Here is a 21,743-nt window from a genome sequence, read left to right as displayed (position 1 = left end):
GCTTTTGCTGCAATTATTACTACTGATTAGTATCTTACTAAACACAGGTTATGGACAGACTGTGTTTCTGTTTTAAGGCTCTGTTAGAAACTGCTGATGCACACACTATACTGTAAATTCTTATCCCTGTCTACTGTACTTCTGCATACCGATGTTATGTTAAAGAATTACTTCATCCCCATGTGATCATCTCACCTCATAATCAAACGACCCTAAATCCCTCACTAACCTACCCCTGCCCTCACTAAACTTAATAATAAATGCCGGTATATCCAGTGCATTGGCGGCATCACAGGATCAGAAGGCGGTGACCCCCCGGACCCAGCTTTCACTATCTCGTGTGTGTCTTTTATTTCTCGACCTGCCGATCTGCCTGGGAACAAAGAAAGAGCCCTGTTGCACCGCAGGCTGCTGGCCAGATCCTGCAATAATAATTATATTTGTCTCATGGGTGAAATGTCAAAGGCCATTAAAAAATGTATGGACATTTTAACATTAGTAGTTAGCACGCAAAGAATAAGAAAGAAAAGAAAAAGAAAGGAGGGAAGGAAGAAGGAAAGTCTTCAGAGATCTCATCCTCCAAATATTTTAATTATAAATGAACTTTCCAAGGTTCTGTGTCCTTCCTATCAGTACTTACAGGTAACAGGGAGATACAGAAGAAACAGTGAGACGGCACACAGATGCCTTGCCATTTGGGACGTGCTGGTTTGCTTTGTGTGGGGAAGACTAACTGCTTCTTCTGCTACTGCCTCTCAGACTGGGTGCAGCTGTGGCCTGGGTCTGGGCAGTGGGATGTGACTGGAAGTGGCGTGTGCAATTTCAAGGCCACCCGCACAGTAGTGCTGCCTTTTCCCCTGTTCCTGGGAAGTGGCTATGGCAGAGCCGCCCCCGATCCCTGCACTGCTTCTTTCTGCACTGTAACCTGAGAGAGATCAATGTCTACCTAGTTTAAGCTACTGTTTTTTGAGGCCTCTTTGTTATAGTGGCTTATCCTATATCCTAACGAATACATTTAACTATTATCTAATAACTTTTATTATTGCCTGATAATAGTTACATGTATTAGTTATATTGATAATTGTGCACTATCAACTCAGTGCACAAACCTGGGTTTGAACAATTACAGAGCGAGAATTACCCTCAATGCAGTGCCCAGTGCATCCTGCTCTTTTTCGTATGCTAGCATTGCCTTCCCATATGCTATGGTCTGAATGTCTGTGTCCCCCGAGAATTCCTATGTTGAAACCCAAACCCTAATTGTGGTGGTGTTAAGAGTGGAGGCCTTTGGGAGGTGATCAGGAGCCCCCATGAATGGGATCAGCACCCTAATGACAGAGGCCTGAGGAAGCCTGTTCGCCCCTTCCACCACATGAGGATGCATAAAAGTTGCCATCTATGAGAAACGGGCCCTCACCAGACACTGAATCTTCTGGCACCTTGATCTTGGACTTCTCAGCCTCCAGAACTGCAAGCAATACATTCATGCTGTTGTAAATGACCCAGTCTAAGGTATTTTGTTACAGCAGCCCAAATGGACTAAGACACCATATTCCAACAAACTAAACACATTTAAATTAAATTTTATGAATAATAGAAGATTGATGAATTAACACGTTCTCTTTTGGAACAGGTTGAACATAAGATCCCTCAGAAATTTTAACTATCTTCTTGATATCAGAGGTCTCTTGAGGAAGAAAGCAGTTTTTTCCCTCTTTGCTAGAATGCTAGAATGTTGTAAGTACTTCATGATGCTGCTGCTCTCTCAGGGCAGGGCTCCAGTCAACCTTCACACCAGAATTACATATCAACTAGAGCCCTGAGTTACCCCACGCAGCAAAGATGTTATCAATACCATTGATTATCAAATATATTATAAGGGGTAAGAACTAACACTGTAATTAAAAACTTGGTCCAAAGCCTAAAATTGTAAAATGTGCTAAAAATAAACAATATTAACAAGAACAATTGATATATATTAGGCCTCAGAGCCATGCCAAACAGCAATATCCTTTTCCTTAATTCGATTTGACCTTTTTTCCTTTCTTTCTTTTTTTCAGAAGGAGTTTCCGCTCTTGTTGCCCAGGCTGGAGTGCAATGGTGTGATCTTGGCTCACCGCAATCTCCACCTCCCCGGGTCAAGCGGTTCTCCTGCCTCAGCCTCCCAAGTAGCTGGGATCACAGGCATGCGCCACCACACCTGGCTAATTTTGTATTTTTAGTAGAGATGGGGTTTCGCCATATTGGCCAGGCTGGTCTCGAACTCCTGACCTCAGGTGATCCACCCACCTCGGCCTCCCAAAGTGCTGGGATTACAGGCGTGAGCCGCCGCGCCCGGCAACATTTTTTTCTTAACAATCTCTATGGTTCACTCCTGAAAAGGGATGAAAGAAAGAAAAAAAACCCAACTCTATTGGCAAAAATGATCTAATTCTGAATATTAAACATAACTGAAAATCTATAATATATACACTATTATATAAGAGCACATTTAGTTTCTCATTAAAGCATGATTCAGTCCTTGGCTGCTTCTAAGGGTTTCTTTTACATCCTCAGCAATACTACAGCGTGTCCCTTTCCTCTCCCACCGATCTAGGACAGTTCACTGGGTTCACCCGAATAATTTTCTCGAGAAAGACTGGGACAAAGGCACATCAATGGGAGTGTGTTGGGCAGGTCCTTCCCCCTCAATATTGCTTCTGACCAGGAAGATGCCAAATGCTAGTTTGGGTGGCTGAGGCATTCCAAGGAGCAAGCTCTGAAAATGTCTCCTGGGTCAGGAGAATCCATTTACTACTTTATAGTCTAAAATTAATTTATAGGTTAAAAACCAGAAGGCCTTCTCTTAAACATGGATTAACTCAGCTCTCACTTTAAAATAGTGACTTCCAGATAACACAGGACCCCATGAAACACTGGCATCTATATCCTGTTGCTCAGTCCTGCTTGGATGTGGGTCTGACCTGAGGGGATAGAAACTGAGGCACTTGAGCACGGAGACTGGGCTGGGAAGAGTTAAGAGGCTGCACTGGTGGCTGTGGCGGCTGCTGCATGGTCCTGGCTTGTGCTGCTCCACTATTGCCAAACATACCCAGATTGCCACTCGGTATCTGCACAGGGACAGAATTAAACACGTTACCAAGGCAGGCATTAGAGTAACATTGTTTGGAGGTAGGGTGAAATAATCTATTTCAAGTGAATGCAAAATTGTTTCTACTTCCTACCACTGTCAACTTGTACCCAAGAGAATTTTTTTGAGACAGAGTCCTGCTCTGTCACCCAGACTGGAGTGCAGTAGCGCGGTCTTGGCTCACTGTAGCCTCTGCCTCCTGGGTCCAAGTGATTCTCCTGCCTCAGCCTCCCGAGTAGCTGGGATTACAGATGCCCACCACTATGCCTGGCTTTTTTTTTTTTAGATGGAGTTTTGCTCTGTCACCCAGGCTGGAATGCAGTAGTGCGATCTCGGCTCCCTGCAACCTCTGCTCCCGGGTTCAAGCAATTCCCTGTCTCAGCCTCCCGAGGAGCTGGGATTACCGTCGCCCGCCACCATACCCGGCTAAATTTTTTGTATTTTTAGTAGAGACGGGGTTTCACCATGTTGGCCAGGCTGGTCTTGAACTCCTGACCTTGTGATCCACCTGCCTCGGCCTCCCAAAGTGCTGGGATTACAGGTGTGAGCCACCACGCCCGGCCCGAATTTTTGTGTTTTTAGTAGAGACGGGGTTTTGCCATGTTGTCCTGGCTGGTCTCAAACTCCTGACCTCAGGGGATCCACTCACCTCAGCCTCCCAAAGTGCTAGGATTACAGGCGTGAGCCACCTCGTTCGGCCTCAAGTGAATTTTTAATGAGGGTCATTTATACAACAAGAAGGCTACCCCATTCAAAGAAACTACCAGTACACAATGTTTCACACACAACAGCAACATGAATATGGTTATTTGAAAAATATACATTTCCAAAAGGATGTGATAAAAATTAAAGGGTAATAATGTGTGGTGATTACTAATCTGAGAGGATAGCAACATTTCAAACAGGAAATATAGATATTATTTCAACAAACCTTGAAATGGAATGAACTGACAAATTCAGGTAGTTAATTTTGTGTTAACTATGATAAAGATATTGTAGCTGTAGTTTTCACTCTGTGTAATGAGTTACCTGACAAATAGGTGAGGTAAGGTATTGCACAGCTTCACTTGGGAACAGCCGCCTGAGAGGCACTGGGAGAGAACCCCTTCTGCAAACCTAACAGCTGTGAACCTAACCCCAGTGCACACCCTAGCTGGGCTGCTGACTTGAAGCTGGCAGAACAATGGAAAACTGCACCACCACCAGGGGGGCAATGTCAGATCGCCAGGATCACACAGTTGGGCGCTGGTGAGTGGAAGGGGCACTACTGGTAACAACACTGGGACAATGTGCACACAGAGGCTGTTTGGCCACCCACACCTCACAGTGTCTACTTAGAGACATGTCTCCAAGCGGTGTGTGTGTGTGTCAACCTCATCCCTAAGAAAATCAGAGAGAAGGGATGTCCTAGGGACGGGAAAGGATGATATGTTTTTTGGTACAACATTTCATGTTAAGAGTCTATATGAGAAAAGTGAGATGAAGTGGCAAACAACACTCTCAGGTCCTTCCTGTAGTTAACTGATTTAGAAAGGTGATTTCCACCTGTACCCACAGACTTTTGAAGCCTGGAAAAAAATGCCAGTGTGACTCCTGAGAACCACCTTGCAAGAGATGTCATCTTTATTTCTGGGAAATACGGGGAGAATGTGGTGCTTTTTCACAGATCAACAGATGAAACGTTTTGGTTGCCATGAGGAAAGAGGGTGGGCACTACCTGGACCTCTGGATGGATCCGGCAGCCGAAGATCATTGTGCAACACATCATCACTTTAGCCAGTCCCAAGTTAGCACCAAGGGTGCTGAGAGCTCAAACACGTTTTAGTTAAGTGTAAGAATAAATATAACTAAAGCATTTCCTACTTCAGCTCTTGACTCCAGTAAGTCACCTGAAGGGAAATCCTGGTAGTATTTCAACTACTTTTTCAGTCACATTTAAAAATAGAGGTATTAACTATAAATAAGTAAGTTTATGTCTCAAACACATTTTTTAGAAGGCAGGTAAAACAAAGGCCACGTTTTGCTCTCTCCAAACAGCCTTACCTGTCTAGAAGAATTCAAGTTTTGCATGCCCAGCCCGGAGGCAATCCCACCCAGGGCCTGACTGGGGAGTGCACTGTGTGAAAGGGGGAGCTTCAGGCTTGGGGAAGGCAAGAACGGTGAAGGCGTGGGCTCTTCCACGAGGCCGCCATCCTGATTGGAGAAAGAAAGGGTGAGCTGTGTGCAGTGTCCATCAGCAGACAAAGCACCAAACAGTTTCCCAAGGAAACAGAGGAGGCATGGATGGATAAATAATTAACAGATCAAAAAAGTGTGGATAAGGGAATGGAGAACATGTGCAAAAGGAAGAGGGGAAAAAGAAATAGGATTAAGATGCTGTTTTCAGTGTAAAAGTATTTTACAAACACATATATTAGCTGCTACTATTCTCCTAACTATTGGCCCTGCCTCAGGTAGGAGCACGGAGCAAGGATGGCAACAAGCACTTTACAACCATTTTCAAATAAACAGATTCTTTTTGAGAAGTTATTACCAAAGCTCTAGGTGTACATTAGGTTGAATTCCATGACATTTGTTTTTGACCTACAAACACAGCAGTTTCATAGGGTGTAATCTAAGAAGAGGGTGAGTTATAGAACTAATAAAAGACAGAACCTTATTAATTTTTTTTTTAACATCTACTGAGGTCATGCTGTGTGCCAGGTCTTTTGCAAATTTATGTCATCTAACATCACAACCAGCCTGTGCATTATTCCATATTTTAAATGTCAGGGTCCCAATTTAGGGTTGTCAGATTTAGCAAATAAAAATATACGATGCTGAGTTACCTTGGAATTTCAGATAACAGTAATTTTATCAGTTTAAACAGTATGATTTCAAAAATTATTTATCTGTAATTCCAATTTCACTGGGCATCCTGAGTTTGAACTCAGTCCCCACTGGCGAGGGGCAGGATGAGGACGTGAGCCTCACCCTGGGCTACCCCACAGCTGCAGCTGAGGCAGATCATGTGCTGGAGGACTCTCAAAATAAGATCAAGTCCCATCTCTGATATTCTTTGCTTGTGAGCCTTTCCTTTTTTTCTTTTTCTTTTTTCTTTTTTTTTTTGAGACAGAGTATTGCTCTCTCGTCCAGGCTGGAGTACAATGGCACGATCTCAGCTTACTGCAACCTCCGCCTCCCGGGTTCAAGCAATTCTCCTGCCTCAGCCTCCCGAGTAGCTGGGTTCACAGGCGTGTGCCACCATGCTCGCTAATTCTTGTATTTTTAGTAGAGACGGGGTTTCACCATGTTGGCCAGGCTGGTCTTGATCTCCTGACCTCAGGTGATCCACCCACCTCAGCCTCCCAAAGTGCTGGGATTACAGGAGTGAGCCACCGCGCCCAGCCTCCTTCCATTGTTGATTTTTTTTTTTTTAATGCGTCCTTCCTTACTTCAATTTTATTTTCAAGGCTCAACATTTGCATTGAATTTAGTGCAATGCTTTTCTCCGCTTTGTAGTCACACCAATCTGGCGTGGGGACATCATTACATGACAACACTGGGGGCTGAGCTGTGACCGGACTAGCTAAACATTCAGGGAGTTTTCCACAGATGCCAGCTGTGGTCACTCATGTGGCCAACTGACAAGGGCCAGCCAGAGATGGGTGCCCAAGCCCCACCACTTCCAATCCCTTTTCCTGAGGATAAACATCTAACACGTAATTTCCAAAGGGAAGATCTGTGTTTTTAAAATGAGATAGTAAAATGGAAGTTTGATGACCCTTGCCCATTGGACAAATTGAAGCAGATAACCAGCCAAGTTCGCACAATAAACATGAAAATCAGTTTTCAATCCCAGTCTTTTTCATTCTCAGTAACATCTTATGAAATACGACATTCCCTTCTTTGAGTTAAATGTTCATAATGTTAGAAAAAAATGGATAAAAGTCACTTAAGTATTATAGTCCAGCAAGTTTTTAATCTGGCTTGTATTAAGGACACAGTTGAAATGAAAAACTCCTCTTGTTAAAAAAGCAAAAACAATAAACCACCTATATTCATACCTTGTCAAGAAAGGTGGGGCGGTCCACGGAAGACTCTTTGGAGATTGGCGGGCGGCAGCCGAGGGGCTTGGCGGCCATTCCATTATGGTCGGTCACTCCCAGCCCACGCTTGTCCACGTCCACCTTCTTTTCCAGCAGAGCGCCTGGAGCACAACAAACAGAAGCAATGTTGTAAACAAAACAAGTGAGTGCTGAGCACAAGATAGGCACCAGCTAAGGCCTCAAGGAGGGATGGAGACCCTCCACCCTTCAAACACAGGGAAGCCAGGGGCAGAGAGAGCCCTTGCTTTGCTAGGGCTGAGCCCAACAAGGGGCTGCCAAGGATTCACGGCAAGGGGATGGGGGTTGGCCCCAGGCACCCTTCCGTGGCTCCTGCAGTCTGTGATCTGGCCCTGCCGCCCTCTGTCCTCTCCGCAGCAGCCACACCAGCCACTGCTGGCCCTCAGGGGCTCAGCTTGTCCTCTCCCCTGGGATGCACCCCCTCCCCTAGTTTTCTACAAGACTTGCTTCCTCATTTCGGGTGGGCTCAGTGGTTGCTTTCTTGCAGGGGCCTTCCCGATTATTCTGTCTGCAAAAGATCCTCTCCTACTTCATGGCCATGCCTCTCCATTCACCGAGTCCTGTATCTGCAAGGATTCTTCCAGATGTGGGGGATACAATACTGTGCAAAACAGACACTGTTTCTGTTCTCACAGCTCTGTTGGCTTAATGACTAGTGTGTGTTTGGCCCACCCTAACTCTGTCCTACTCCACAGTTAGAATTCACCTCTTGCAGCACACGCTGCTCTGTCCCGCCCTGGCAGTTTGCACCACACGTTGTCGCACGTGCACGATTAGACAGTCTGCAGCCTATCCTCATTATTCATGAATTCTGTACTCGTAAAGCTGGCCTACTTGCTAAAATTTGTAACCCCCAAATCAGTAATTGGGGCACTTTTGTGGTTATTTGTGGACATGTGCAGATTGGCAAAAAAATGTGAGTTGCCCAAGTTCCCAGTTCAGGTTGAGCCTCAGATATCAGGTTGTAAAGAAGTGTCCTTTTTGTGGTCCATTTATTGCCAGGCTTTTCATATTTCTGTGCTTTCTGTAGTGATTCTGGTGTTTAAAATGGTCCCCCTGTGTGGTGCTGAGGTGCTGTCTCATGTTTCTAAGCTCAAGAAGGCAGTAAAGTGCCTTACAGAGGAAATATGTGTCAAGTAAGCTTCATGTAGGCACGAGTTAAAGCACTGTTGGCCCTGAGTTCAATGATCATGAATCAATGATATGGTACATTCGAAAAAATTCACTGACCTGTATGTGCAGCTGCTCAGAAAGTACTCAAGTAACATCTGGGCATGTGACAGAGCTATGGAAAAGAGGCTAAATTTGTGGATTCATGAGATGATGACTAGGAAGTGTGGTGGACGGCATTGTTTTGAGTATGAAAGCCAAATAAATTTATGGTCACATTATCCAGGGTCAGAAAAATGTTACACCCTTCTTGGCTAATATATCAATATTAAATAAGGTGTCTTGAAACAGAAAAACATATAAAACAAGGTTATATATTGATTGGTTGACAAAAATGTTGTGAGCAGAGGCTCATAGGAACCCAACCCTGTATGTCTCCTAGGAGCACCGGTTCGGTATTCGTTAATTCAGTGTTTGTGGTGACTTTATAGAACATAACTACCAAGAAAATAAGAATCGACTATATTTAAATGTAAATATTTAACATTATTATTAAAGCAGCTCCAGAACTAGGGTTGCTTGTTCCTTGACAGAAAATCTTCTCTCTCAACAACAGTTGGTGCTCAGCCAGCAAGGCAACGCTTCTGCTGGCCCCTAGGCAAGTCCGTTCTGGGGCAAGGCACGAGGAACGCACTCAGTGTCCACTGAAGTCTAGTGTGTGGTTCCAGTGTCTCTCAGAGTGTCATTATTACCTTCCCTCAAAACATATGGGAAAATATGAGAAAAGCCAACATGCTTCAAATATGGCATTGGCGATTCACCTCCAAAGTCTGCTAATCCCAAGAGGCTCCCTCTGTGGTTCCAGCTTGTTGTGTGGTTGCCCCTTCACTGTGGCCTGGTCCTGTCTACTCAGGACATATTAACCATTAAACCATGACTACAATCAAATGCTTCTGGAAAGTAAAACTTCACAGCTGGGTACCTTTTTAAAAAGGATGTTGTATGACTTACTCATGGCCTGATCAAGATTCATATTGTTACTCTTCAAGGCCTCCTCAGCTGGCTCTCTCTGTGTAGGAAAACAGAGTTTTCATTAGTGCACATTAATTAACAAAAGGAAAGGTTACGAACAGTTTAATCACTATCAACTTAAAGACATAGTTATTAGGTTTTGGAACTGGAAATACATTTCTTCACTGTTGAGGTTAGAGACAATGTCTTTTGAATTAAAAATACTTGTAATAAGAAAATGTACTGACTTGATTTTCAAAGTAAAGCCCTTGTATTTAACACTTTGGAAACAAAATGCAGAGTGGCGGTAAAACCTTGTAAGTACTCCTAAAATCATTTTCATTTTTTTAAAATGTAACTATTAGTATTATTTTTGTAGAGATATGTTCTCTCCATGTTGCCCTGGCTGGTCTCAAACTCCTGGGCTCAAGTGGTTCTCCTGCCTCTGGCTCCCCAAGTGTTGGGATTACAGGTGTGAGCCACTGTGTCTGGTCCTAAAATCATTCTGTACAACACTGAGTAGCACTGATTCCATAAAGATGCAATCTATGCCAAGACAGCAGGGCCACAGACAAGGACATCTGCCATGAGGACAGGATGCTCTCCTAGGACAGGATTCCTGTCCCAGTGAGGCCCATCTCCATGTCTCTCTCTAGTCCCAGCAACTATGTCAGTCACTGTCGGAGTGCAGAGCTGCATTTTTCGCTTCATCAACTCTAGGCTCCACCATCAACAACTTTTCTCTAAGAAACAGAAAAACAAAACAAGTAGATTCATTTTGATAATTTATGACTGGAACACAGTAATCTCAGGGGATGACTGAAGCCGCTAGGGTGCCATGATAACTGAGACAGTATAAATCAGGACACGCTGAAGCCACCATCAACCTCTTGCCCACTCACACAGGCAGAGCCTGGGCCACCAACACAATGCCCTGCCCAATGCAGAGGGCCTGTGCCCAGTGTGAAGGATGGGGTTCCTCCGCTACATGGAGGCCATTCTGGACTCATTCTTTTAGAAGCATCTACGGTAATGGAAAGATAAACACTAATTTGAATAAGGATTTTGAAAGAAGTCCCATGAAGGGAATACATGGCGAATATGGGCGACATCCCTTGCCATCTGAACTGCCATCCAATCTCAGGAATTGAACAGACTGTGGTATTTTCAGGGGAACGCCCTACAATATGAATTCTCCCTACATATGACTGGAAACTTAGGAACTAAGTAGGTCTGGTTAGGATACTTTTTCTGGATATGAAACCTTAGTACTTTACATCAAGTTTTCTTTTGTGATCTCTGTCAATATACTCTATACACTAATGAAATTCACGTTTAATTATAAATTAAAAGTAAACATAAAACTGTATAAACCAATGAAAATTAAAAATCACACAGCATTTTCTGGCTGGGCATAGTGACTCATGCCTGTAATCCCAGCACTTTGGGAGGCCGAGGCGGGCAGATTGCTTGAGCCCAGGAGATCGAGACCAGCCTGGCCAACACAGTGAAGCCTCATCTCTACCAAAAATACAAAAATTAGCTGAGCATGGTGGCTCACGCCTGTAGTCCCAGCTCTACTCGGGAGGCTGAGACAGGAGGATTGCTTGATCACACCACTGCACTGCAGCCTAGGTGCCAGAGCAAGACCCTGTCTCCAAAAAAAAAAAAAGCATTTTCTATTCTAGGAAAAGGCTCTCACACCCTTTTTGATAGAAATTATGTGGGTCTTTGCTGTAGTTCAAAGCAATGATCTCTAACCCAAACTACCCAGGTAAAAGGGAGATTTAAGAGTTAGATGATGTCAATATCTCATTCCTCAAACAATCTTGGTGTCTTCTGACACACATAACAAACATGGAGAGGAAACAATGAGGGCATTTCATTTTGGGAAGCATGGTGGGTAGCAGTAAACTACGATGCCAGTTACCGGGAAGCCCATGTCTGTGAGTTGTTTGATCAGCCGGCTCATGATCCAGGCCTCATCCTGCTTGCCAGACGTCTTCATGCCCTGGAACAAAGTGTGGGAAAGGGGGAAGTCCATGAGCTACATTTTAATGCATTTCTACCAGAAATGGGAGACAGCCTAAATTCAGGGTCATTTAAAAGTCACAGGATCTTTTTGTATTAACATTGAATAATGCTGTATTCCAGAAACTCCCTAACAGTATTTCATGGCTACTGCTATGGAAGCATCAAGGTACATTTGCAGGTTGGTATATATGTGCAATTTATGAACTTAAAGCAAGATAATTATTTCTCTTTCCCAGATAATTAATTTAGTTTATCACAAATATAGACTACTTTTACTATCCAATAATCCTAAGCGCTCCCTTGAACACAGCCCTATGTGAAGTTTACTAAAAATTACAGTTTTTGCCTTTTCTAAGCTTTATTCTGAAAAATGATAAAATGAGGGGGTTTATTCCAATGAGTAAAGAGGCAGCAAGAAGAAAGGATGAAACAACCTGTTAATTTTATTAACTATTTGTTACTTATAGCTCATAGGGTAGAGAAAAGGAATAAGGAGGAAAATGTCAGTGAAGGAGAGGATGAGGAAAAAGGTCAGCTACAGAAAGAGCAGTGGGGGTGGGGGAGGGCACGGCACCACAGAAGAGCCAGGAGGCTTCTCAATAACTTCCCTCTGAGCCTATAAATGCAAAGGTTCTAATGATGCATTATTACAATATGAAAAAAATTCCCTTCCAAAAATATTCTTCATAGTGTTTTTCACAATTGAGCCTGCCACAGCTATATCATGGAGCATATGGAGCTCTATAAACAGGCTTTCTTTCCTCAAGGAACTAGCTTATTTTGGGGCTATTTCAATCATTACTATGCTGCCAGAGCCAGATTAGTCAAGATTTTAATTTACCAATTTGGTATTTTTGGTCCCATCATTAACTGGATTATTTGCCAGCCCAACTGTAAAAAGGATTCTTTTTGATGTCTGTAATCACTTCTACTCCTCATGAGCGGAGAGCTCTGATTTTAGTTTCTGGTTTCTGCTGATTATTAACTGAATGCTTTTATAAACTACATTTTTTTGAACATGAATACATTCACACGATTCAAAAGTATAAACAAGGTATAAAGAAAGTTTTCATCTCATGCCACCCCATTTGCTTAGTTCCTGTTCTCTCGAAGAGGCACTACTCATAGCAGTTTCTTATTTGCCCTTCCAGAGAATTTAGAACATTCTGTAGAAGCTGATACACTACGTGTGCATGCATGCATACACACACTCACATACACACACACACGTTTTCTTCCTCCTACCCCACAAAATAGGGTGTGTGCTGTACATGTTTTTCTGCACCTTGCTTTTCATTTAACAATGTACTTTAGTGATCTTTTCATATCAATACATAGATAGAATTTCCTTTTAGTTTTGTATAATGTAGAAGTGACATAATTAACTTGTTACTTCATCAATGTACATATAAATTGTTATCTTTTTACCACAAAAATGCTGCAATACAAAACTGTATAAATGCCACAAAGTGAGACTCTGTCTCTACAGAAAAAATAAAAAATAAAATTAGTTGGGCAGAGTGGCATGCACCTGTAGACCCAGCTACTCAGGAGGCTGAGGCAGGAGGACAATTCGAGCCCAGGAGTTCAAGGTTGTACTCCAGCCCCTAAGGTGACACAGCAAGACTCTGTCTCTAAAAAAATTTTTTTAAATAAAAAAATCAAAATGTTGGCTTTCTGTGGGTCTGAGAGATGAAAAATGGCAGGTGTCTCTGAGTGCTGTCTGGAACTGCACTGCCTTCCTGTGAGTTTGTGTCTAGGAGCCACTGGTGCTCCTTCTCTGTGGACCAGCTACTCTTCACATTCTGTGCTCCTTTTTCTACTGGGTTTCTGGCTGATTTTTTTTAAAAAAATCAGTTTCTAGGACTTTATGTATCAGGGGATTGGCCCTCTCTATGATATGAGTTATAAACATATTTTTCCAGTTTGCTATTTTTCTTTTGACTTTGATTATGGTATTTTCTGTCATGTACAGTTTTTACATTTATCTATTGACACAAAAAAATTTTATTTTATGGCTTTTAGATTTTGGTCATAGTTAGGCCTCTCTGAGTCCAAAATTGTTTTTAATGTTCTTTCACGTTTTCATATTTTTAATATTTAAATTTGTGAACTACTTGAAATTCAGTCATGCTGAATGTGGACTGAATTGGGCAGTCATCTAGAAAAAAATGAGATACACGTCTCATGTAGCTCATGTATATATGAGATGTGTATCTCAGTGTTTTCTAGATGACCGCACATTTGTGTCTTTTTTTTTGAGAGGGAGTCTCGCTCTGTTGCCCAGGCTGGAGTGCAGTGAGGCGATCTTGGCTCACTGCAACTGCAACCTCCGCCTCCCAGGTTTAAGCAATTCTCTTGCCTCAGCCTCCCGAGTAGCTGGGATTACAGGCACCCACCACCACGCCCAGCTAGTTTTTGTATTTTTAGTAGAGATGGGGTTTCACCATGTTGGCCAGGCTGGACTCGAACTCCTGACCTCAAGTGATCCACCCACTTTGGCCTCCCGAAGTGCCGGGATTACAGGTGTGAGCCACTGTGCCCTGCCTGCCCATCTGTTTTAAGACTTCTTAACCATCTGTCTCACACTTTTTGGTCTCAGGACCCTATAATACTGTCTTAGAGACTGAAGATCCCAAAGAACTTCTGTTGATATGAGTTGTGTCTATTGCTATTTACTGTATTAGAAATTAAAACTGAGAAAATTTAAAAATATAATTTTGCTTAAAAATAATAGTCACTACACATTAACCTAACATTTTAAAATAAAAAGTAATTAATTTTTCATGAGAAAGGTGGCACTGTTTTGCCTTTTGGCAAATCTCTATGTCTGGCTTAAAAGAAATGGCTGGATTTTCATGCCTGTTTCTGCACATCCTCTGCTACAATAAAGATCTCTGGACACCTCTACCCTATACTGGAGAGAGACTTCAAATGAAAAAGACAGTCTTAGCACTGGCACGATAATAGTTGTGACTTGCTTACTCCCCTGAAAGGGTCTCTGGGACCTCCAAGGGTCCTAAGACCACTTTGAGAACCTCAGGTCTATCTTTTTGTCTGATTAACTGGATACTGAACGTGTCTGAAGTACCTTTGGTTTTCAGGGTGCACCATCGTTAAGAGTGTTGTACTTACCTTTTGGAGTCCTTTTTTGGGGGCGTTCCCCCAGGAGCTGCAGGAGGAGGTGCTTTCTTGGGAAGCAGCATTATTCCACACGTCCCCTTCTTCATCCTCCCACTGGCTGCTACTGAGGTTCATTTCATCCCCACCACTGCCCCAGCCTTCTTGCATAGATTTTGAAGCTAGAAATAGAGCAAACATGAACTTATCAAATTCATGTCCCTAACGCAGACAATGCTTCCACTGTAACATATAATTTAGGGGTCGTGGGACAAATGATGCATTGTAATCTACCTTTTTATGCCTTCATTTCTCCCAGATCTCAGAATTGAATTTCTCTTGCTACATATGTAAATAAACATGTGTATGTATATAATTTTTCCTTCAAACATCAGCTATTTGTACTCTGTGCTGTTCTAAACTTCCTTAACCAACTACACATCATTCTGAAACATAAACATGCTAAGAACAAATCCCGGGGCCACCAGGGAAGGTGGCAATCTCTACATGGTATGAAAAGGCTACAGAAATGTAGATTCCTAAAACATTTCATTGTCCTGTGTGGTTTTTAAAATTTGTAGGTTTTTTTCTTTTTTTTGAAACAGGGTCTTGCTCTGTTGCCCGGATTATAGTAGTGCAATCACAGCTCACTGCAACCTCAAACTCCTGGGCTCAAGTGATCCTCCTGCCTCAGCCTCTCAAGTAGCTAGGACTACAGGCATGTGCCACCACATCCAGCTAATTTTTTTTTCTTTTTAATAGAGATGGGGTCTCACTATGTTGCCCAGGCTGGTCTCAAACTCTTGGGCTCAAGTAGTCCTCCTGCCTCGGCATCCCAAAGTGTTGGGATTACAGTCATGAGCCATCACAAGTGGCAGGAAAATTTGTATATGGGATGCTTCATAAATCTGTATCTCATCCTTGCATAGGAACCACGCGAATCTTCTCTGTATTGTTCCAATTTTAGTACATGTGCTGCTGAAATGAGCATCTCTGTCTGATTCTTAATCACTGCTTGATCCAAACCTATGAGCATTAAGTCACACAGACCAGAGCTTCTCAAACCTGTCCACTCGTGACAGTCAGCTGGATCATGTGAAGTCTGGCAGGCCTGAGGTTGGGCCCGACAGGCTGCATTTCTAACAAGCCCGCAGGAGATGCTTACAGACTAGCAGGATGGAGGCCTTAGGCAGATGGAGCTACAAAGTGACTATCGAGTTTCCACTTCAGCTATTGTTTTTTCCTCCTATCTTAAAATACAAAGTGATTTTCAGTATCAAAATTACCCCAAATTTTCACTTCTTGGAAGAATATGAAGAAGGGCAAAGACTAGGTAAGAGCACAGTTAGCTGGGTCTCCAATGAAGATACAAGGCTAATAAACATATGGAATAGGCACATAACTGTGCCTCCAAGGACAAATTCTCAAAATAGAACACACTGCTCAAAATGGCGCATGAATCTAAATACTCACAAGTTCCCTTATCCTTTAGGTTTGTAAAAAAAAGTAATATAAATGGAATACTTTGAGCAGAGTGGTGGCTATATGGAACATACTATCGAGTATTAGCAAAACAAAAAACAAAAAAAACCAAAAAAACCCACAAAGTACAAAACCAATAAAGTTGCATTTTAAGATCTAGGACATCTAATAATGTCCAAAGAAAAGATGAAGCTTCTGCAGTTATGTGAACAACGAATTTTTTTTTTTTTTTTTTTTGAGATGGAGTCTCTGTCTCCCAGGCTACAGTGCAGTGGCCTGATCTTCGCTCACTGCAACCTCTGCCTCCCGGGTTCAAGCGATTCTCCTGCCTCAGCCTCCTGAGTAGCTGGGATTAGAGGCGCTCGTCACTATGTCCAGCTAATTTTTGTATTTTTAGTAGAGATGGGGTTTCACCTTGTTGGCCAGGCTGGTTTCGAACTCCTGACCTCAGGTGGTCCACCCACCTTGGCCTCCCAAAGTGCTGAGATTACAGGCGTGAGCTACCATGCCCAGCCACAATTAATTTTAATATCAGATTTAAATCAGTAATCTTATACTCATGTTAATATTACAAATATCACATTGCAAAACACCCATATAAGAATTCCACTTGGTATACATAATCTGGACACTTATAAGGATACTTATTACCTGCATATTTGCTACACTTTCAGAAAATGGGAGGAAAATGTACCTTTTAAAATTTTTTTCAAGTTGTTTAGGCATAAACAACTTGAAAACAAACATGGCAAATTCCACCCACAGTGGAATTCTGTTGACAAGATGAAAGCAGGGCAATACGGCAAGATGCGTTAGGCTGCTGTGAGGTAATACATATTTTCAAAAGCTAATCTCAAGAAGATGACATGCTTTATCTATCTTGCTCAGCGAAATAGCAGGTTTAAATTACTTAATGTGGCAGGTACAAGAATACTGCTGAAGTAGTGTGGGTATTACCAGGAGAATCAAACATAATATGCTGGGTTGCTTTGACTTTTGCATTTATTTGTTTATTATAAAAGGAGGGTACGGACATCTCTTAAAAGCTCCTTCGTGTTCATGTATCAGGCATGGCAAATATTTTATAATCTCGGCTTTTTTTTTTTCCTTTTTTAAGAGATGGGGTCTTGCTCTATTGCCCAGGCTCATGAGTGGTACAATCATGGCTCAGGGCAGTCTTAACCTCCCGGGCTCAAGCAATTCTCCCATCATAGCCTCCCGAATAGCTGGGATTACAGGCATGTGCCACCATGCCCGGCTAATTTTTCAATTTTTTTTGTAGTGACAAGGTCTCACTATGCTGCCCAGGCTGGTCTCAAACTCCTGGGCTCAAGCGATCCTCCTGCCCTGGACTCCCAAAGTGCTGGGATTATAGGTGTGAGGCACTGTACTTGGCCAAGACTCTTGGTTTGTAGTTAAAGTGTAAATATAATGAGGAAAGTATCCTAAAACTCTAATCTTTAAAATTCAATACTTTGAGTCTGGCAATTTGGAAATTGCCAGATCAGGGCAAGCAGGATGCTAGGCTTACCTGGTTTGCACAGGGCTGAGGCAGCAACAGGTGCGCCAGCTCTTCCAAATGCCACCGGCGGCTCGGCAGGGTGATCTCCCCACCCGCTGCCACTGCTGGGTGGCTTCCCCCATGCTGCTGTGCCATTATCCACCAGGGTAGAAGGGGAGGATGGTTCTCCCCAAGAGTTTTCAGTCTTTGAGTGAACATTAGGCATTTCTCCCCAGCCTGATGAAACTGAAAAAGGTTCCAAGGGGTAGAGAAAATAATGAAAGTGCATCAGAGAAAAGTAAAAATATAATTCAGTTTTCAATTTCAAAATAATTTCAAGATAATCTATCCTTAGAATAGCCTTTAGTAGAAAATTTAAAGGAGGCAAATGTATTACATGTAATCAGATTTGTTTAGCTTTGTATTTTAAAATTTTTATTCATTTATTTTTATTTAGAGATGGGGACTCGCTGTGTTGCCCAGGCTGCCCTCAACTCCTGGGCTCACTCAATCCTCCTAAGTAGCTGGGACTACTGGGGCGTGTCACTGCACATGGCTTGTTTGGCTTCTTAAAACTGGTCAGATGTGGTGGCTCATGTCTGTAATTCCAGCACTTTGGGAGTCGGGTGGATTACTTAAGGTCAGGAGTTCGAGACCAGCCTGGCCAACATGGTGAAACCCTGTCACTACAAAAAATACAAAAATTTAGCTGGGTATGGTGGCGCGCACTTGTAATCCGAGCTATTGGGGAGGCTGAGGCAGGAGAATCTCTTGAACCCGGGAACCAAGTGGTTAAGTTTTGCGAAGTCCTAAGTTATACTTTGGTAACCCGGGAGGCAGAGGTTGCAGTGAGCCAAGATTGTGCCACTGCACTCTAGCCTGGGCGACAGAGCAAGAATCTGTCTCAAAACATGAAAAAATAAAAAATTGCCATTTTCTAACTCCTGACCTCTACCTATTTTCAACTTTAAAAGTCCATTAAACATTAAAGCCTATTCAACTGTCAGCATTTGCAACATAGTAGGGTTTAAAAGAATAGTTTAAAACTATGGTTAAATAGCTTGTTTACATCTTGTATTATATGTAATGACATAAAAGAAATCATTCTAAGAAAAATTTGTGAGTTGCAAATATATACTGAAATATTATTCTTGTTTATCTTTTGACCATCATAGACACAGATCACCTTATCTGGGCAAAGAAATGAGAAGATGGCAGATTAAAAACATAAAGGTAAACTCATAACTGGAAAATGCAGACAGTTCCCATGGTACCACCCACAAGCTGAGAGAGATCTGAGGTATCTGTCTTAGAAGGCAGAAGAGAGTTGAATTATGGATCAGAGTAGTTCCTACAGGTACTCTGGGAGGGTTTTTCAGGAACCCTTTCATTCCTTTGCCAAGTCCTGTTGCAACAGCATCCTCAGGGATTGGTCCCTTGTGGAAACAGGTTAGAGATGCATATAGAATCACAGGTGACCCTTGACAACACGGGTGTGAACTTCAGTGATCCATTTATACACAAATTTTCTTCCACCTCCACCACCCCAGAGACAGCAAGACCAAGCCCTCCCCTTCCTCCTCAGCCTGCTCCTCAACATGAAGATGATGAGGATGAAGACCTTTATGATGATCCACTTCCAGCTAATGAATAGTAAGTATACTTTCTCCTTACAATTAAAATTATACATATATATATATTATTTATATATATATATATATTTTTTGGAGACAGAGTCTTGCTCTGTTGCCCAAGCTGGAGTGCAGTAGCACAATCTTGGCTCACTGCAACCACCGCCTCCCGGGTTAAGGGGTTCTCATGCCTCAGTCTCCTGAGTAGCTGGGACTACAGGCACGCAACAACATGCTCGGCTAATTTTTGAATTTTTAGTAAGGACGGGGTTTCACCATGTTGGCCAGGCTGGTCTCGAACTCCTGACCTCAAGTGATCCCCCCACTTCAGCCTCCCAAAGTGCTGGGATTACATATGTGAGTTACCGTACCCAGTCTTTACAATTTTCTTAATAATGTCTTCTGTTCTCTAGCTTATCTTATTGTATAAAACTCTGAAGGCATAAAAAGTATGTGTTAACTGACTGCTATCAATAAGGCTTCTGGTCAAGTAGTTAAGTTTTTGGGAAGTCCTAAGTTATACTTTTGGTAAGCCTAATCCCAAACTGTTCAAGGGCCAACTGCATTATCTACAGGCACAGAAGAGGTTATGAAACAAGGCAATAAGAAGGATTTCCCCACGCCCTTCACACTTCAGTACAAAAAACATTTTATATTGCATAGGTCAATTTTATTTTTCCAAATAAACTCAAATGCTAATCTTTTGCTTCTGCCATAAGCTCACCTGACACTGTTGATAAGTTGACAGCTTGTATCAGTTGTAATTTTCATATAGATACATTTTTCTCAGAGACAGAAATATAAATATTTTAAGTCATAACTGTAGAAAGTATGTGACTGTGTGCAAGAGAAAAACAGTATAAAATGCAAATAGTTAACCATCAATTTTACATTGTTTGGCCTCAACATGGATATTACAATATCAATTACAAAATGTATTAATTTTCTGACTAAAAATAGCATGGAATCAGTTCCCTTGATACGCCTTATTCTAAGAAAATGCAGTAAGAATGATTAATAACAAAAGGACACACAACCTAGAAATCATTTTAAATTACAAGCTCTATGCTGAGGAATATATTATGCAAATAGTTACCAATAACAGGGGAGTTAGCCCTAACCAGTTATCGCCGGCAATTGCTAACTATAATATTACCTTTAATTACACAAAAGACAATAATATATATTGGGAGAAGTAGTTTTACAAATTGAAAGGACAAAATTAAATCAGAAACGTTAACATAGCTAATAAAAATTATCAAGGTTTTGGTAAGCTAAAATAACTCATGTGTTGCTAAAGACCAATTAGCTATAAAAATACTAATTTACTGTAGGTAATTAAATAATGAACTCACCTAGAATTTGTTTATCATCTCTAGACCTCCATCTCTTTGAGAAGGCAATAGGTATTACAAATTATTTAATTAAGTCAAAACTAAGGATAAATACTAAGATGGTGGTAAGCATAGTTCATTGATTTTTATAAAGAACTTTAAGTTCCTCTTAAAGGCAGGAGAAATGTCTAGTGAGTATTTTCATGGAGAAGGCAAACGACTTGCAAGCATCATGTTTCAAAATCTTAGAAATGGAAGAACACTTGCTTACTCAAAAAAATTAAAAAACCAAATATTTCCATTTTGATATTTATTTAATAGAGATGGGGTCTTGTTACGTTGCCTGGGCTGAAGTGCAGTGGCTATTCTTAAGTGTGATCATAGTGCACTGCAGCCTCGAACTCCTAGATTCAAGTGATCCTCCTGCTTCTGAGTAGCTGAGATTACAGATGCCTGCCCCCACACCTGGCCCAGTATTTTCATTTTCAGTTGAATCTGGCAAGACTATAATTTACCTACAATGCCATCCTAACAGAAACACTAGGATGTACCATCTGACACTCTAAAGGTTCTAGAAGAGATGCTAAAAACTGAAATGCAATAGGAAATTTTGATGCAAAACAAGTATTTTCAGCACACAGAAAATGATTTTAAGTACACAGAATTAAAATAATCTCCACTGTTAAGTGTTTATCATCAGAGTGAATTTGGCATCTTTTTGTTAATAATTTATAGGGATTCTTTTAAAGTTAGAATTGATGAGGTAGAACAAATTTCTTACATTTAAAATACTGATATTAAACTTTTAAAAATGATCCTTCAAATACTATACTGCTTTTTGCAGAATATTTCCGTACTATGGTGTCTTAGAATCGTTACCTCCCTTCAATTTCTTCAAATTAACAAACAGAGATGGGGATAATAAAACACAGCCAGGATATGTAGTTTTCATTCAATTTTAAAATATACATTCTTCATCTTTCCTTCAGAATGGAGAAAACAGAGTGCATCTGGAAGCTGGGTATAAAAATGAGCAGCAGACAGAGAAAAGGCCAAGAAATAGGACCAAGAAACAGAGAATCTTTCTCTCACTGAACATTGTTAAGCACATCACATCTTAAGCACTACAGACAATTAAGTCAGTGGATGAAATTCTTTCCTCTATGAAATAAGAAATTAATTATAGCTTGTTCCACAGATGCCACTTACATAGCTTTATAAGTGTGATGGGCAGTCCTTTTTGGGAGGAAAGTTTTAGTTAAAAGGTGGCCAATTGTAATTAAT

General features: G+C 41.7%; 1 protein-coding gene and 1 non-coding gene across 28 annotated transcripts in view; both read right to left on the bottom strand.

Moving 5' to 3' along the window:
• Window positions 1-21,743, bottom strand: part of TNRC6C (trinucleotide repeat containing adaptor 6C) — a 151,425-nt gene that overhangs the window by 24,928 nt on the left and 104,754 nt on the right. For 14 of the 27 annotated variants that reach the window (XM_054670177.2, XM_063799368.1, XM_054670172.2 and 11 more), the window contains 7 exons: window positions 17,525-17,740; window positions 14,527-14,693; window positions 11,288-11,368; window positions 9,358-9,415; window positions 7,177-7,319; window positions 5,174-5,347; window positions 2,964-3,110 (listed from right to left, as the gene is read on the bottom strand). In XM_054670177.2, coding sequence (XP_054526152.1) covers window positions 2,964-3,110; window positions 5,174-5,347; window positions 7,177-7,319; window positions 9,358-9,415; window positions 11,288-11,368; window positions 14,527-14,693; window positions 17,525-17,740 — 986 coding nt within the window. The remainder of the gene's footprint in view (window positions 1-2,963; window positions 3,111-5,173; window positions 5,348-7,176; window positions 7,320-9,357; window positions 9,416-11,287; window positions 11,369-14,526; window positions 14,694-17,524; window positions 17,741-21,743) is intronic. The other 13 variants (XM_063799367.1, XM_063799369.1, XM_016933004.4 and 10 more) reach the window with 3 other exon arrangements.
• LOC112206112 (U6 spliceosomal RNA) lies at window positions 15,396-15,502 on the bottom strand. The gene has a single exon (XR_002940321.1). It is a non-coding gene; the product is annotated as a U6 spliceosomal RNA (small nuclear RNA).

This window comes from Pan troglodytes, chromosome 19 (assembly GCF_028858775.2).
Source record: "Pan troglodytes isolate AG18354 chromosome 19, NHGRI_mPanTro3-v2.0_pri, whole genome shotgun sequence".
Lineage (NCBI taxonomy): Eukaryota > Metazoa > Chordata > Mammalia > Primates > Hominidae > Pan > Pan troglodytes.
Note: the sequence above shows the minus strand (reverse complement) of the source record. Positions and strands in the feature narration are given on the sequence as shown.